The 17,469-nt window shown below is 37.0% G+C and overlaps 1 protein-coding gene across 3 annotated transcripts in view; it reads left to right on the top strand.

Moving 5' to 3' along the window:
• DPP8 (dipeptidyl peptidase 8) overlaps positions 1-17,469 on the top strand; it is a 70,545-nt gene that overhangs the window by 31,314 nt on the left and 21,762 nt on the right. For all 3 annotated transcript variants that reach the window (XR_002346298.1, XM_001929097.6, XM_005659849.3), the window contains exons 7-15: positions 1,076-1,186; positions 3,041-3,169; positions 5,089-5,150; positions 7,722-7,822; positions 8,503-8,680; positions 10,031-10,190; positions 13,758-13,837; positions 16,683-16,835; positions 17,306-17,441. Coding sequence is in view for 2 of the 3 variants with exons in the window: in XM_001929097.6 (XP_001929132.3) it covers positions 1,076-1,186; positions 3,041-3,169; positions 5,089-5,150; positions 7,722-7,822; positions 8,503-8,680; positions 10,031-10,190; positions 13,758-13,837; positions 16,683-16,835; positions 17,306-17,441 (1,110 nt within the window). In the remaining variant the exon portion in view is untranslated. The remainder of the gene's footprint in view (positions 1-1,075; positions 1,187-3,040; positions 3,170-5,088; positions 5,151-7,721; positions 7,823-8,502; positions 8,681-10,030; positions 10,191-13,757; positions 13,838-16,682; positions 16,836-17,305; positions 17,442-17,469) is intronic.

Raw genomic sequence — 17,469 nt, 5'->3', positions numbered from 1 at the left:
AACGCAGGATCCGAGCCGCGTCTGTGACCTACACCACAGCTCACGGCAACGCCGAATCGTCAACCCACTGAGCAAGGGCAGGGACCGAACCCACAACCTCATGGTTCCTAGTCGGATTCGTTAACCACTGCGCCATGACGGGAACTCCAAAAAATGTATTGTTATAACATTTATTTATTTATTTATTTAGCTTTTTAGGGCTGCACCCGAGGCATGGAGGTTCCCAGGCTAGGGGTTGAACCAGAGCTACAGCTGCTGGCCTACAACACAGCCACAGCAGTGTGAGATCCGAGCTGCATCTGCAACCTACACCACAGCTCATGACAATGCCGGATCCTTAACCCACTGAGTGAGGCCAGGGATCGAACCTGCAACCTCATAGTTCCTAGTCGGCTTTGTTTCTGCTTAGCCACAATGAGAACTCCTGTATAACATTTTTATAAATGAAGTCACAGTGTATGTCATTCAGTAATATGCTTTTTAAAATTCAAGGATGTTGTAACATTTTCCCATGTCATGAAATTTTATATGATTGTGGCTTTGTGGTTTTTTGGTTTTCTTTTGCAAGAGTTCTCTTTAAATCCTTTATTGGAAACCTAAATATAAAATAGATAAAGCCAATTTGCTTTGGTTGAATGGGAGGAGGAATGGTGAATTACATGGTCTATAAAACCCCCTTCTAGGTCTAAAGACGTACTTCTCTATGTAGCAGAATTGTTTTTCCGTGGTCCTAGCTAAATGGGAAAATAATAACTAACATATGGAGCACATACTGTGGTTCAGGCTTTGTTCTAAGTACTTTATGTGAAATAACTCATTTAGTCTTCATAACACCATACAAGGTAGATTCTTCTTTCCATTTACAAATGGGACACTGCAGTAGAATGTGGTCGGGTAATTTGCCCAGAGTCAGCCATTTAGTAATTCAAAACCTAGATTTGAATTCAGTCCATTTAGCTCCAGAGTTTACCACTATAACGTAGCTGCTTTTCAAAATAAATGGAATCATTCTGCTTTGTACCTATGAAAAGATAGAGAACTTCCTGTGATAATTTTGCCTTTTATGTTTGTTTAGAGCTAGCCAGCATGGAAGAGGATCCCAGATCAGCTGGAGTTGCTACCTTTGTTCTTCAAGAAGAATTTGATAGATATTCTGGCTATTGGTGGTGTCCGGAAGCTGAAACAAGTAAGAAGATTCAAAATAATATATTATAGATCAATTAAAGTATTATGAGATTCAACTACCAATTAATTAAGTGCATAGACTCTTAATTCTGAATAATAGATTCAAAATGATGAAGATTAGATCCTACCAGTAGTTATTTAGAATGTTCAGGCTATATCCTACCATAATGAATTCTCATAAAAACAACTGAACTGTGGTTGAGTACCCCAGGTCCTTCAACTCTCCTTGCCAATTTTTCATCTAGAAACTGATCTTCATTATACTGTGGCCTACAACACAGCCACAGCAGTGTGAGATCCGAGCCAAGTGTTTCGCCAAGTGGCAACATTGGTGGCAGGATAAAAAATACTACCTCTTAATGGAAGTTGCTATAAAAATGTAGGATTGGTTAGAGAGAGTGCATGAACAGATGGCCAAATTAGTGTATGAATGGATCGGGAAAAAAGGACACAGATTCCTCATTTTTCTTGGTGCATTCACAAATATTTTACTGGATGAGAAACAACTCTAAAGCAAAAGATTTCAAACCTTTTGACTATGATCCAGTTAGAAATTGGCTTTACAGTCTAATTTAATATATTGTATGTATACTCTATACATAAAACTAAAAAACAAATTTCATGAAGCAATATTTATTCTTATACGTAATGTACTCTGATATTATATATTTTTTCTTTTTGTTGTATTTTTATTGTTTTTTCATTTTTTATTTTTTATTTGTCTTTTTAGAGCCACACACATGACATATGGAAATTCCCAGGCTAGGGGTCAAATTGTAGCTGTAGTTTCCAGCCTATGCCACAGCTACAGCAATGCGGGATTGAGCTGCATCTGTGACCTACACCACAGCTCATGGCATTGCCAGATCCTTAACCCACTGAGCAAGGCCAGGGATCGAACCCACATCTTCATGGATTCTAGTCAGATTGTTACCGCTGAGCCATGACAGGAACTCCTGTTTGTTGTATTTTTTAAATGCTGGTTATGACCCATTGAAAGGTTTCATTACCCATTAATGGATTGCAGCTAGCATTCTGAACACGTCTGTAAGGGACCATGAAAAACATTTATTTTAAAGCCATTTCTTAGATTTGAACATTTTATTTTAAGATGTAAAAGTGTTTCACCATATCTGTATTGTTAGAACAAGATTGTGACATGAGAAATCATGCTAAGTGACGTTAGACAGTGAGCGACTGCCGTCATATGCTATCATTTATATGTGGACTCTAGAAAAAGGGTACAAATGAAATTTATTTTCAGAACAGAAACAGACTCACAGACTTCAAAAAACATGGTTACCACAGGGACAGGTTGTGGGGGAGATATGGACTGGGGGGTTTGGGATGAAAATGTTCTAAAATTAGGTTGTGATAATGGTTGTACAACTGTAAATGTAGTAAAATTCATTGAATTAAAAAAAAGATTGTGACATGAATTAGAGAAACCGTTAAAAAAAATCTGGACTCCATTTAAGTAGGATTTATTTTATAGAAAATATTTTAAGTGTAGTAATTCCTTTTTCCAAAGAAATATATTTTAAGGTATGCAAGGACTAACATTCTTCACAAGTGTGTTTCCCTTGTTTTAAATATGTGTGTGTAATAGAGAGATAATTGTATGTGTACATAGCTATACGATTATCTTCAGTTGTTTATCTGCTAAAAGGAGTAACATTTAAACAGTAAAAGTGGCTTAGCAGTAACTCACCTTGCTCCTGCAAAGATTAGTGGCAGCATATTTTATACATAAACTGTTTTTCACTATGGGAAATATAATACTAGAGGGAATAGTCAATTATGATTACCTCTGGCATGATTCTTCCAAATTTTCAATATTTAATTTCCTTTCAAGCTCCCAGTGGCAGTAAAATTCTTAGAATTCTGTATGAAGAAAACGATGAATCCGAGGTGGAAATTATTCATGTTACATCCCCTTTGTTGGAAACAAGGAGGGCAGATTCATTCCGTTATCCTAAAACAGGTACTATGTTCCATTGGCATTTACATTCACTCTTTCCTACTTTTCTTTTCATTTTATGGCCACACCTGCAGCATGCGGAAGTTCCTGGGCTAAGGATCGAACCAGAGTTGCAGCTGCTGGCCTGTACCACGGCCATAGCAACTCCAGATCCACGCTACATCTGTGACCTGTGTCATAGCTTGTTGCAATGACAGATCCTTAATCTACTGATTAAGACCAGGGATTGAACCTGCATCCTCACAGAGACCATGTCAGGTTCTTAACCCACTGAGCCACAATGGAAACTCCCATTCCTACTTTTCAAATAAGATTCTTTCTACAATCATCCAAAGATATGGCCAACATTAGTCCTTTACAGACTTAATAATTACAGGCTGATCCTTTTTAATTATTTCAAAGATGGGGAAATGCACAAAACTGATTATTTCAAGAAATGAATAAAAAAGTGTCTTTGCCGGAGTTCCCGCTGTGGCGCAACGGGATCGGCAGCATCTTAGAAGCGCTAGGATGCAGGTTTGATCCCTAGCCCCACACAGTAGGCCAAGGATCAAGCAGGGTAGCCAAAATAGAAAAGAAAAAAAAAGGTGTCTTTGCTAGGAAATAAAGATGTTTTATGGCATATTTATTTATTTGTAATTCATTCATCAAATAGTTGAGAAACTTTTGAGTGCCAGGAACTTATATGTGCTGGGAACACATCAGTTCAAAAGCATACTATATGGGAAAAGAATCTGAAAGAGAATGGGTGTGTACATGTATAACTTTTTGCACGGCAGAAATTATCACAACCTTGTAAATTGAGTATACTTCAATAAAACTTTAAAAATGGGGAAAAACTAATTTTGTTTTCAAAATACTTGATTTAGTTGCTAGTATAAATAAAAAATATATTAAAAATCTAAGTATTACAACACATCAAGTATGTACTATTTTAGAATTTTAATCCAAGTGGTCAGAAAAAGTGCAAAATAATAGATATTTATTGCTAGGAAATAAATAGGGATTATGTTTTTCTGGTTTTTTCTTTTCCTTTTTTGGCTATGGCACATGGAAGTTCCTGGGACAGGGATTGAATCTGAGCCATCTCTGACCTACACCACAGCTGTAGCAACACCAGGTCATTAATCTACTCTGCCACAGTGGGAACTCCATGTTCTTAATAAATTAGTAGTTTTCTCCATATTGTTGTTTACAGCATTTCAATTGTGAAATAATACAGAATTTGCTTATTTTATTTCATGCTAACTCTTTTTTTTTTTCTTTTCCCTGTGGCATTTGAAGTTCCCCCAGGCCAGGGATCCAATCTGAGCCACAGCTGCAACCTAAGCTGCAAGTGCAGCAACGTTTAATCCACTGTGCTGCGCCAGATGTCAAACCTGTGTCCCAGTACTCACAAGATGCTGCTCATTCCATTGCGCCGCAGCAGGAACTCCTATTTCATGCTAACTGTTGATGTTTTTCAGCTTCTTTTTTTATACCCATTTTTAAAATTATGAATTTGAAATGAAGTTTTGAGATTCTTTTGTTTATTTTTTAATTTTTTGCTTTTTAGGGCCTCACCTACAGCATATGGAAGTTCCAGGCTAGGGGTCAAATTGGAGCAGCAGCTGCTGGCCTACACCATAGCCGCAGCAATGCGGGATCCGAGCCATGTCTGCAGCCTACTTCACAACTCACAGCAACACCAGATTCTTAACTCACTGAGCGAGGGATCTAACCCGCATCCTCGTGGATACTAGTCGGGTTTGTCACCCACTGAGCTACAATGAGAACTTCAAGTTTTGGGATTCTTATGCAATGAATCCCTGACTATATGCAATATCACTGATTTAACTAAAGTATAAAAAGGATTGATCTGGCAAAATTAGTTGAAATAATTTTGGATGTGCATTACTATTCATTTATATCTCTTTCTAAAGGTACAGCAAATCCAAAAGTCACTTTTAAGATGTCAGAAATACTGATTGATGCCGAAGGAAGGGTAAGTATAAAATGTTGAGTTAACTTTTGTGTCATTTGACTAGGCAGTCAGTAGAAATCTTAGATAGACTTTTTATTTTTTGAACTCATTGATCTTGCTGAGACATCTGTGGATCATGATTTCAGGTTCATCTAATTTTCTACTCCAGAAACTTTCTGCTAGTTCCCAAGATAAGAATATTGGGATGTGTGTATTTATTCATTTTTATGTTCACATCTAAGGCATATGGAAGTTTCTGGGCTCGGGGTCAAATCGGAGCTGTAGTTACAAGCCTGCTCCACAGCCACAGAAACACTGGATCCAAGCTGCAGCTGTGACCTACACTGTAGCTTGTGGCAACACCAGATCCTTAACCCACTCAGCGAGGCCAGGGATCAAACCTCATGGACACTATGTCAGCATCTTAACCTGCTAAGGCACCATGAAAACTCTGGGATATGCTTATTTATCACTCCTTTCCAGTAGTTTTTCCTCTTTGCCTTTGTTAATACTCCAAATCAATATTTCTTAAATAGCAGTTATTGACTGATGAATTACCTTCTGTGTTGAATAAATGTCTATGGTAGATTAAATATCCATTTCTTATACGTGCTGCTTTCTCTTTGGACAGGCAGATGCCTATAAGTTGAATGCACACAAATTAATTAAAAAGCAGTCTTCTCTGCTAGACTTTTTTTTTTTTTTTTTACCGCTGCATCCTCACCATATGGAAGTTCTCAGGCTAGGGGTCTAATCAGAGCCAGAGCTGCCATCTTCCACCATAGCCACAGCAATGTGGGATCTGAGCCTCATCTGTGACCTACACCATAGCTCACTGCCAACACCGGATCCTTAACCCATTGATCAAGGCCAGGAATCGAACCCATGTCCTCATGGCTACTAGTCGGATTCATTTCAGCTGAGCCACTATGGGAACTCCCTAGACTTTTTTTTTAACAGCTTTATTGAGATATAATTCACATACAATATAGTTTCTTCATTTAAAGTTGACATGGCTTTTAGTATATTCACATAATAGTGCACCTATCACCACAGTCAATTTTAAAACATTTTCATCACCCCTGAAAGAAACTCACATCCCTTAGTCATCACCCCCAGATGTCTCCATGCCCTATGGCCCTGGGCTACCACTAATCTACTTTCTATCTATGGATTTGTTTATTCTGGACAGTTCATATAAGTATAATATAGTATCTAGTCTGGGTTCTTTCATTTAGCATTATATTTTCAAGTACTAGTCATATTGCACCATATAATAGCTTCACTACTTCACTACTTTTTATCACCTAAAAATATTCCTTTGTATGGATATACCACATTTTATTTATCCACTCATCAGCTGTGGACATTTGGATTATTTTCTTTTGGCTGTTAAGAATAATGTTGTCAGAGTTTCCTGACAACCTAGCAGTTAAGGATCCAATGTTGTCACTACTGTGGTGCACATTTGATTCCTGGCCTGGGAACTTTTGCATGCCACAGTGCAGGAAAAAAAAAAAAAAAAAAAAAAGGTAATGCTACCAGTAATGTGGGTATACAATTTTTTTATGGGCGTATGTTTTTATTTCTCTTGGTTAGATACTTAGAAGTGGAATTGTTTTTTGGATCCTGTGATAACTCTATGTTAAACCTATTGAGGAACTGGCAAACTATTTTCCAAAGTGGCTACACTATTTTATATTTCCATCAGCAGTGTATGTAAGGTTTCCAACTTCTCTACATCTTCATCAACTCTGTTATTGTTTGTCTTATAGCCATCTTAGTGGGTTTGAAGTTGTATCTTATTGTGGTTTTGACTTACATTTTTCTGATGGCTAATGATGTTGAGCATCTTTTCATGTGCTTATTGGCCATTTGTGTATCTTCTTTGTAGAACTGTCTATTCAGATCCTTTGTATATTTAAAAATAATTTTTTTTAATTGTGTTAGCTAGACTATTAAAAAAGTTTACTTACCCAGGACCATTTCAGTAATATATTACACAAATAGTGTTTTAGGCTAAAATATAAGGAACTAAGGACTATTATTTTTCTTAAATACTAGAGTCTGAAGTGATAAAACCTGATTTTACCAGTTATTATCAAGAATTCTGGAGTTCACTTCATGGCTCAGCAGTTAACAAACCTGACTAGGATCCATGAGGATGCGGGCTTGATCTCTGGCCTCGCTCTGTGGGTTAAGGATCTGGCACTGGCTTGAGCTGTGGTGTAGATCGCAGATGCAGCTTGGGTCTGGCGTTGCTGTGGCTGTGGCCCCTAGCTTGGGAACCTCCATATGCCGTGGGAGCAGCCCTAAAGCGGAAAAAAAAAAAAAAAGAATTATGTTAGTGTAAACTCATGGGAAAAGACTTTTAGACTATGCTAATTCTTGTAGTTAGAACTTTTTAGGCATAAAGAGCACCAGTGTAGGTCACCCACAAGTTACCACCAAGTTACTGCTGATTTTGCTGTGTGCTGTGCACCTAAGACTGAAAAAGTATTACGCTGTTAAATATAGCAACATAAGTAGACCAGTAAGCTAGTTATTTATCTCAATCTTTTATAACTAGATTCCTTTTTTCTTTTTAAATAGATTATAGATGTCATAGATAAGGAACTAATTCAGCCTTTTGAGATTCTGTTTGAAGGAGTTGAATATATTGCCAGAGCTGGATGGACTCCAGAGGGAAAATAGTGCGTATGTTAAATTGTCACTTCTTTGCAAATAATTTAGCATCTAGAACTGTCTATGCTATTAGGTTTTCCTTTCTGTTGGAGCTGCCTTCACATGTAAATTTGTAGGGTAGTATTTCTGCACAGTAAACTTTTTCTGAATTAAGTTGACTTATAGATTTGTAACCCTATAAGCATAGCTGCATAGCATTTTAATTCTCTTACTTAGCTAGTCATGGTTTCACAGTGTTATTTGCAGTTACACTGTTTGACTTTCAGGCTCACATGTCAGTGTGAATTTTTTGTATTGTGTACCTTAAGCAGAAGTATGTGTAGAGCCTTATATGAAGATGATAGCATATAGTAGCTGTGTCTAATGTGGACAACAGGAGTTTCATGAGGCTGGCATTTGTGGATATTAAAGGGAGAAAACAGTTTCAAAGACCATCTGTGATTTTGGATATTTAAAGAAAACTGCTTTTAAAAACTCTACTCAAGCTTAATTTAAAAAAAAAATAAGTATAGAATAAGCTACTACTTTTAATTAGTCATTTGTAAGTGATAATTTAGCATATATTAAACCAATTCTCTCATTATGATAACAGAAATAATTGATGTGTGCTAGGAGACAGAGTAGTGGAATGTTCATTTTCTGAGAGTATGCTTTATTTTTGGTGCTTTTCTTTTATTTATTTAACTAGTGCTTGGGCCATCCTACTAGATCGCTCCCAAACTCGCCTACAGATAGTGTTGATCTCACCTGAATTATTTATCCCAGTAGAAGATGATGCCATGGAAAGACAGAGACTCATCGAGTCAGTGCCTGACTCTGTGACGCCACTGATTATCTATGAAGAAACAACAGACATCTGGATAAATGTATGCATGATTTCTTGTACTTGGTTTAAATATTTCCTTAGAATGCTAAAGCAAATGAAGCTCCACAGCAAACTTTCAAAATGAATTTTTTAAGGAGTTCCTGTCGTGGCTCAGTGGTTAACGAATCTGAGAACCATGAGGTTGCGGGTTCGATCCCTGGCCTTGCTCAGTGGGTTAAGGATCCGGTGTTGCCGTGAGCTGGGGTGTAGGTCACAGACGTGGCTCAGATCTGGTGTTGCTGTGGCTCTGGCGTAGGCCGGCGGCTACAGCTCTGATTAGACCCATAGCCTGGGAACCTCCATATGCAGCAGGGGCAGCCTTAGAAAAGGCAAAAAAAAAAAAAAAAAAAAAAAAGAATTTTTTAAGTTCAGAGTAACCACGAATGTTATTTGCTTAGTTTGAATATTTCAAATTTGAATGATGGTTCCAGAATGGAGAATGGTTTGTGGATAGAAGGTAGATGCCATTGAAATGACATCTCCCTGGTTGCAGAATTGCCCTTGTTCCTGGATACATCACATATTGAAAATACAGTCTCATTATTGCCTCTGAGAGGACCACAAAAGCAAAGACTTTCTCTTTTAAGTTGACAGACTCTACCAAAATAAATAAAGCCAGGTCATTCCCCGGCTGAATATAGGCTTCATATGATTCACCTGAACATGTGTTTTCTCTTCAAATGCTAGAGTATTTCTCTCAGGAAAATAAAAGTTAAAAACATTTTCCTCATCATTTCTGTAATAAGATTTATATCATTAAACAAACCTCGGGAGTTCCTATTGTGGCTCAGCAGTAACAAACCGGACTAGTATCCATGAGGACACAGGTTCAATCCTGGCCTCGTTCATTGGGTTAAGGATCCGGCATTGCCGTGAGCTGTGGTGTAGGTTGTAGATGCAGCTTGGATCTGGTGTGGCTATGGCTGTGGCCAGCAGCTGCAGCTCCAATTCAACCCCTAGCCTAGGAGCTTCATATGCCATAGGTGTGGCCCTAAAAAGACAAAAAAAAAAAAAAAAAAAACCAAAAAACTGAACATACACAAACTTCATACCATGTTTCAAAGAATTGCAGAGATGGTGAGTAAGAAGTGGCTTTTGGTCATGTTTTCCTTTTTTCTCCACCTGGAAGCATTTACTTCTCAGTAGATGAAGTCTTTGACTAAAGTAAGATAAATTTGAAAGGTCCAAGCAAAATCTATAGTTGTCCATATACCATAACCCTAGCCTGACAGTTATTTATATTTCAGAGTATCTTTATCAAGTAATTAATTCTTCTTTCTCTGGTTTAATTAAATGGTTTATGTAGTATTTTCATTAATGTGTGTAGTAAATTAAGCTATTCATTTTACAGATCCATGACATCTTTCATGTTTTTCCCCAAAGTCATGAAGATGAAATTGAATTTATTTTTGCCTCTGAATGCAAAACAGGTTTCCGTCATTTATATAAAATCACATCCATTTTAAAGGAGAGCAAATATAAACGATCCAGTGGTGGGCTGCCAGCCCCAAGTAAGAAATCCTTTTGTATTTAAAAAGGGGAAAATGTTGGGAGCAGAAAGTAGGAGGGGTAGGGTAATGTAATGTCTTTTTTGTGTACTTTATAAGCATGGGACAAAGTTCTTGATGGATACATAGTAAACTATTAATAGTGGGTAATCTCTGGATATTGGGATTATTTTTACTTGCTGTTTTTACCTTGACTATACTTTTTAATTTGTTTAACATGAACTCATATAATTTTTAGATTAAAAAAGCTATTTTTAAAATATTATATAGTTATTAGATACTTGTACATGCTAGATGTTTTTTATACTGTCTACATCTACACTGAATTTAATATATAGTTATTGCTCTTCAGATTGATACAATTACTTTGCCCAAAGTGAAATTAAATACTGTGTTGGCTAAAGTTAATTTCTTAAAAAAAAAAAAAAAAGTGATGGTTTTCCTATGGGAAATGTAATATAGAATGTGTAAGCCTAGAAAAAGTGAAATGGCACAAGAATATTCCTGTGTTTTTAAAAGATTGAGTCACAGTTTTCTACTTTAATAATACAGAGTTTGTTTTGGAATAGTAAGCATTTTATGGTATTATGTTATATGTTTTACTGCCATTTGTAACTTAGACTCAAGAGAACTATTTTTTTTAATTGTGGTAAAATACACATAACAAAATTTACAATTTTAACCCTTTTAAGTGTGCAGTTTCATGGCACTAAGTATATATTGTTCTACAACCATCACCACCATCCATCTCCAGAACTTTTTTCATTTTCCAAAACTGAAACTATCCAGTAAATAATACCCAGTATAGTGGAAAATAAATTATAATTCCTCATTCCTTCCTCTCCTCAATCCCTAGCAACCACTTTTTTGTCTCAATGAATTTAACTACTCTAGCTACCTCATTTAAATGGAATCGTACAGTATTTGTCCTTTTTTGACTGGCTTATTCATTTAGCACAGTATCCTCAAGGTTCATCCAGGTTGTAGCATGTGACAAAATGTCCTTTCTTTTTAAAGTTGAATAATATTCCATTGTTTGTATAAACACATATTGTTTATCCATTCATCTGTCCACGAACAGTTGAGTTGCTTCTACATTTTGGCTCTTGTGAATAATGCTGCTATGAACATGGGTGTCCAGATATCTATTTAAGACCTTGCTTTCAATTCTTTGGGTTATATACCTAGAAGTGAAATTGCTGGGTATGGTAATTCCTTTTTAATATTTTGAGGAACTGCTATACTCTTTTCCATAGCAGCTGCATCTTAATACATTCCCATTAGCAGTGCACAAAGAGTCCCATTTCTCCATATCCTTGCTCTCATATGTTATTTTCTGGGTGTTGGATTTGGTTTGGTTTGGTGAGAGCTATACTAGTGGGTGTGAAATAGCATGTCGTTGTGCTTTTGATTTGCATTTTCCTAACGATTAGTAACATTATCATGTGCATACTAGCCACTTGTGTATCTTCTTTGGAGAAATGTCCATTTGACTTCTTTGCCAACCTTTTAATTGGGTTATTTTTTCATCATGGCCTTTTGAATATCATTCTTAAGAAACAATGAGGGAGTTCCCGTTGTGGCGCAGTGGTTAACGAATCTGACTAGGAACCATGAGGTTGCGGGTTCGAGCCCTGCCCTTGCTCAGTGGGTTAACTATCTGTTGTTGCCGTGAGCTGTGGTGTAGGTTGCAGACATGGCTTGGATCCAGAGTTGCTGTGGCTCTGGCGTAGGCCAGTGGCTACAGCTCCGATTCGACCCCTAGCCTGGAAACCTCCATATGCCACGGGTGCGGCCCAAAGAAATAGCAAAAAGACAAAAAAAGAAAAAAGAAAAAAAAGAAAGAAACAATGAGCTATGTCTTAGGACTTGCAAAGTAAATACTGCCTATAACTTTGCTCCTTCTGTTAACCTATTTATTTTAATTCAGACAAGATCTTGTATGTCCAAGATGGAATTTTTTCCCTGAGAGCCTTATTTTAATTTGACCCTTGTTATAAAATTGCCCTTACCACTTCCTCTGTTGTTCAGAAATTAAATCCACTTATGGAATTCTAGAAAATTTAGTGGTAAAGACTGGACAAAGAGCTATGAATAGTAGTTAGTTAGCTAAAACCACATGCTTGGGACAGTGATAAAGAGATGTTAAATTAAAATTGTATACTCCAATTGAATAATAAAAGAGCAATCACTTCAGCTAATATTCATCTCAGAACGCCTAGCCTCTGTTCCCTCTTAATGTCTGTATCTGGGCCCCTGAGTTTGTCTATCTCTTCTTTTCATTTCCCTCATCTTTACCTAGTTTTACTTTCTCCAGATCTTCCTCTTCCTTGATGTCCATTTTATTTTCCTCATCCCTCCTCTTTTCTTCCTTTAGTGGCTATGATATAAAACAATTAGCATTTGTTATATGTTAAATAATATTTATTTTCTGGTGATAAAGTGTAAAGTACTAAGTTAATTTTTGTATCTAAGAAAAAGAAATCTATTTTTTTTTTTAAATTAACTTGAGTAGGACCCTGGTTAAAGTCCTGTATCATCTCACCATCTCAGCCTATTCTCAGCTGTCACTCCCCACAGGCAGAGCTAGCAGAAGCTAAGCATAAAGAATGGTTTCCATTTTTTTTAACCTCCTCCTCCTTAGGCCACTGAGAGAGCCTCATCTACCAAGACAGAATCTTTTTTAAAGATAAATGGGACATGTTGGTATTTACTATGGTAATACTTAATTTGTTTTTGGCAAATGAAAAACAGTTGATTATATTAAAATTTTCCTTGTATGGCTTTTTAAGTAGTTTGTTGCATTTCTAGGAGAAATGCCTTATCACGAGCCAGTTAGCAAGCCATGAGGGTTCTGTACCTTGTTTAAACCCAGAAAGTTTAGGGACGAACTGGCCAAGTCCTTTTGAGTTCTTTTGTGCTTTGCCATAAGTAGCTATTTTGCTATTTTCACTTTATTTATATGGATTATTCCATTATTATAATGGAAACTCATAACTTAGAATTTTTTAAACTGTAGACTTTATATTAAGGTAAAATTCATATAATGTTAAATTGACCATTTTAAAGTGAACATTAGGAGTTCCCGTGGTGGCGCAGTGGTTAACGAATCCGACTAGGAACCATGAGGTTGCGGGTTCGATCCCTGCCCTTGCTCAGTGGGTTAAAGATCCGGCGTTGGCGTGAGCTGTGGTGTAGGTCTCAGACGCGGCTCGGATCCCGCGTTGCTGTGGCTCTGGCGTAGGCCAGTGGCTACAGCTCCGATTAGACCCCTAGCCTGGGAACCTCCATATGCCGCAAGAGCGGCCCAAGAAATGGCAAAAAGACAAAAAAATAAAAAAAAATAAAGTGAACATTAAAAACGAGCAGTGGCATTTAGTACATTCACAGTGTTGTGCAACTACCACCTCTGGTTCCAAAATATTTTATTACTCCAGATATACCATGAATTTTTCAGTTTATCTTTTTTGGGTGAAAAAAGTGTTTAGAATACTATTTGTTTATTTATTTTTGTCTCATTTGCTTATAGTCTGATGTAAAGTGCTGGATTTTAACTATATTTATCTTTAGGTGATTTCAAGTGTCCTGTCAAAGAGGAAATAGCAATTACCAGTGGTGAATGGGAAGTTCTTGGCCGTCATGGATCTAATGTATGTTCTTTTATTCTACTGATATGTTTAGTCAACATTAGCTATGTGTATGCAGTACTAAAATCAGTAGTGAAACTTCATATGACCCCAGTATTTTGAAAATACTAAATTAGGGCCTGAAAGAACTCAAGTTGTTGGAAAAGGAGAATCTTAGTTTAAACTATAAATCTCACCCATTTTATAACCCTGGTATTAGATATGTTTTGGTTATTACAGTTTCATCAGTTTTAGATACATTGTTGCTACTTAGTAAGGAAAGAGCTGGTCCATACTTTTCAAGCCTAGCAAAAGCGAGTTAGAATATAGTTTGAAAATTATTTCTAAATCTCTTACAGACTACTTGTGTCATTTCTACATTAGAAATTTCATTTACAATTTCTGATAGTGATGTTCTTTCAGTCAACTATCTTACCTCACGATTTAAAGTTTCATCTACCACCTGCAAAATATGATGGACATTTATATAGAGCATAGATTGGTAAGGAAAAAGAGGGAACTCTATCCTCTGTTTCACTCTTGGCATATGGCTTTCTGTAGCAATTCAGTGAATTCTAATTTTTTTTCTTTTGCCTTTTATAGTACCTTGTGTTTGTTTCAACTTTCAGTTAGGTGGTCAGTTTCATGAGATCTCTAAGAACTCCATCCTTTGTATGTGTGATACATACAGTTAAGTTGGTGTATGCTACCAGGATTTAGTGAAGGCCTGTGATTTCCTCAAATTGATTGAGAGATTTATTGAAGGATTATGTATACTGGCTACTGTAGAATTCACTCATAGTCCCCAAGGTGATTAAGGAGAAAGAAGGAAGATCCAGGTCCCAGGTTTGTTTTTCTTGGTGAAAACTTTAGAATATAATAGGTGGCCTTTAAGGTCTCATTTCCACTGAGAGTGTCACATGGCCTTCTGGTTACATGTTCAATACATTTTTTTCTGTTTAGAGACTTTGCATGTTATTATCACCTGAGAAAAATCTTACGGTGGAATTCTAAGTTCTGAAAACAAATATTTACACTAATGTAAACTTAATGCTTGATAATACTGAAGGAACCCTCCCCAAATTGTATTTATGCAGATCTGAACCTTGTTTGGGCAACCTAAATGTCCTTCTACTACTTGCTATAATGTGCTTCAATTTTCTTCTTTGTTTATATCATGCTTAGTTTTGTGATGAGTCTGTGTCTTTCTTTCTTACTCTTCTATTTCCCCTCTACCCTTGCTTTATTTATTTATTTATTTTAAAAGTTTTTTTCTGCTTTCGCTGGTAACCTTGTTCATGCCGAAAAGTTTCCAGTGACAGTAACTGAATAGAGCTTTGAGGCTTTTAAGCCCATGTGCTCCTTAGGGTTCTCAGAATGTGGTCCCTGGAGAAGCAGTAAAGCATCAGCATTACCTGGGAACTTACAACTGTAGATCCCTGGGCCCACCCCAGACCTCCTGAATTGAAAACTATCATTGTGGGACCCAGCAATCTGTTTCACAAGCCCCTTAGGTCATTCTGATGCCAAGGGATTCTGAAACCCTCAGGTGTTACATTTAAAGTTGTTATTTGAAGCAAAGAGAAGGGGAGTGAGGAATTAACCAGTTATTCTTTTTTTTTTTTTTTTTTTTTTTGTCTTTTTGCCTTTTCTAGGGCCGCACCCGCAGCACATGGAGGTTCCCAGGCTAGGGGTCTAATCGGAGCTGTAGCTGCCAACCTACACCAGAACCACAGCAACTCAGGATCCGAGCTATGTCTGCAACCTACACCACAGCTCATGGCAACGCCGGATCCTTAACCCACTGAGCAAGGCCAGGGATCAAACCCACAACCCCATGGTTCCTAGTCAGATTTGTTAAACCACTGAGCCACGATGGGAACTCCTATTTATTCAATTTTGAAATGCCTGACTGACTTCTAGATGCTAGGTCAAGAGCAGAGCCTGTCCTAACCTTTTGCACAGATTAATACATACCTGTGATTCATGAATGCTTGATCTGCCATTTCTTATCCTTTGTATCCTTTCTGTCTTTGTCATATGGGCCTTCTTAATGTCATATTGTTATTTATATATCCATGAATATTAAAAAATGTTTATAGTGATGAAGTAGAAGATTCCTGGAGAAAATGTGGCATTTAAACATACTTACTTTTAGAAATGTACCTTTATTTTCTTTGTTTTGTAAGAAAAAAAAATCTGAATTTTATTAAATATTTTGTGAGTAGGCTGCTAAAAGGTTTTGATAAAGGAACAATAAAAGCCATTTATTTAGAATCTTACTGTAATTTGGCAAGAATATTAAGTGAATTCAGTATTGTGACTTCTTTATAAGATCTTTCATACTTATTTATAAACTATACCAATATTGAAAGTGATTGAGTGATTGTGTGCAATTACTCCTTAACCCAAGAGAAAAACATTTTTGCAAATTTGTGCAAAACACCAAAGAAGTACACCTAAGATAATGCTGCACTAACAGAAATAGACAGGATACCTAAATTAGACTTTTTAATGTATGCAGGAATGGTTGACTTGAGCTCAAATATAGGTATTTTTTCTCTATAAAGTGTTGTCATTTCAGTGAAATAATTCTTATATTTTAAGGAAAGCACACATTCTAACCATATAGGAAACTACCAATAGCATGCAACTTAGGCGTCTTTTTTTCCTTCTGGACAAGATCTATTCTTAGCTATAAGACATGAACAAAACCAACTCAGGTTTAGTAACATCGATGACAAATTTTTAAAAAGAGGCACAAGGCAAAGGATGACTCAAATGATTCTGGATAAAATTTGATGTTGTTTGATGAATTACTGGCCTTGCCAAGGTCATACTAGCATTGGTTTTTTTGTTCTTTTGACAGATCCAGGTTGATGAAGTCAGAAAGCTGGTATACTTTGAAGGCACCAAAGATTCTCCTTTAGAACATCACTTGTATGTGGTCAGTTATGTAAACCCTGGAGAGGTGACAAGGCTGACCGACCGTGGCTATTCCCACTCTTGCTGCATCAGCCGGGTATTAAGTCCCTGTTTGAAAACGGTTTCGTCATATTAAAAACCCTCTGCTTGGAGTTCCCGCTGTGGCACAGTGGGTTAATGATTCAGCTTGTCTCTAAGGAGGTGCTGGTTCAGTCCCCTGCCCTGAGTAGTGGGTTAAGGATCTGGCATTGCTGCAGCTGTGGCACAGGTCACAGTTCTGGCTTGGATTTGATCCCTAGCCCAGGGACTTCTGTATGTTGTGTGCAAGGCAGCTAAAAAAGAAAGGAAGGAAGGAAGAAAAACCCTCCACTCATGTGATACTCCTTTTAAATAACGTGAAAATTAAAGTTGGCATGCAAAAACTTAGCTTTAACTTCAGCATTTTTTAATGTATGTAAGTGGTCGGATTCTGATTACACTCCTGCTATGGTATCTGTGCAGGTGTAGCAACATACAACCTTTTTCACTTTTCTGTGGGGAAAAAGTAATTGTTTTTCTTTTCTCTAGCATTGTGACTTCTTTATAAGTAAGTATAGTAATCAGAAGAATCCACACTGTGTGTCCCTTTACAAGCTATCAAGTGCTGAAGATGATCCAACTTGCAAAACAAAGGAATTTTGGGCCACCATTTTGGATTCAGCAGGTACTCATTTCCCTGAATCTTCAGTAGA

Source organism: Sus scrofa, chromosome 1 (assembly GCF_000003025.6).
Source record: "Sus scrofa isolate TJ Tabasco breed Duroc chromosome 1, Sscrofa11.1, whole genome shotgun sequence".
In the NCBI taxonomy this organism is placed as follows: domain Eukaryota; kingdom Metazoa; phylum Chordata; class Mammalia; order Artiodactyla; family Suidae; genus Sus; species Sus scrofa.
This window is presented reverse-complemented; position numbering and strand designations above follow the sequence as displayed.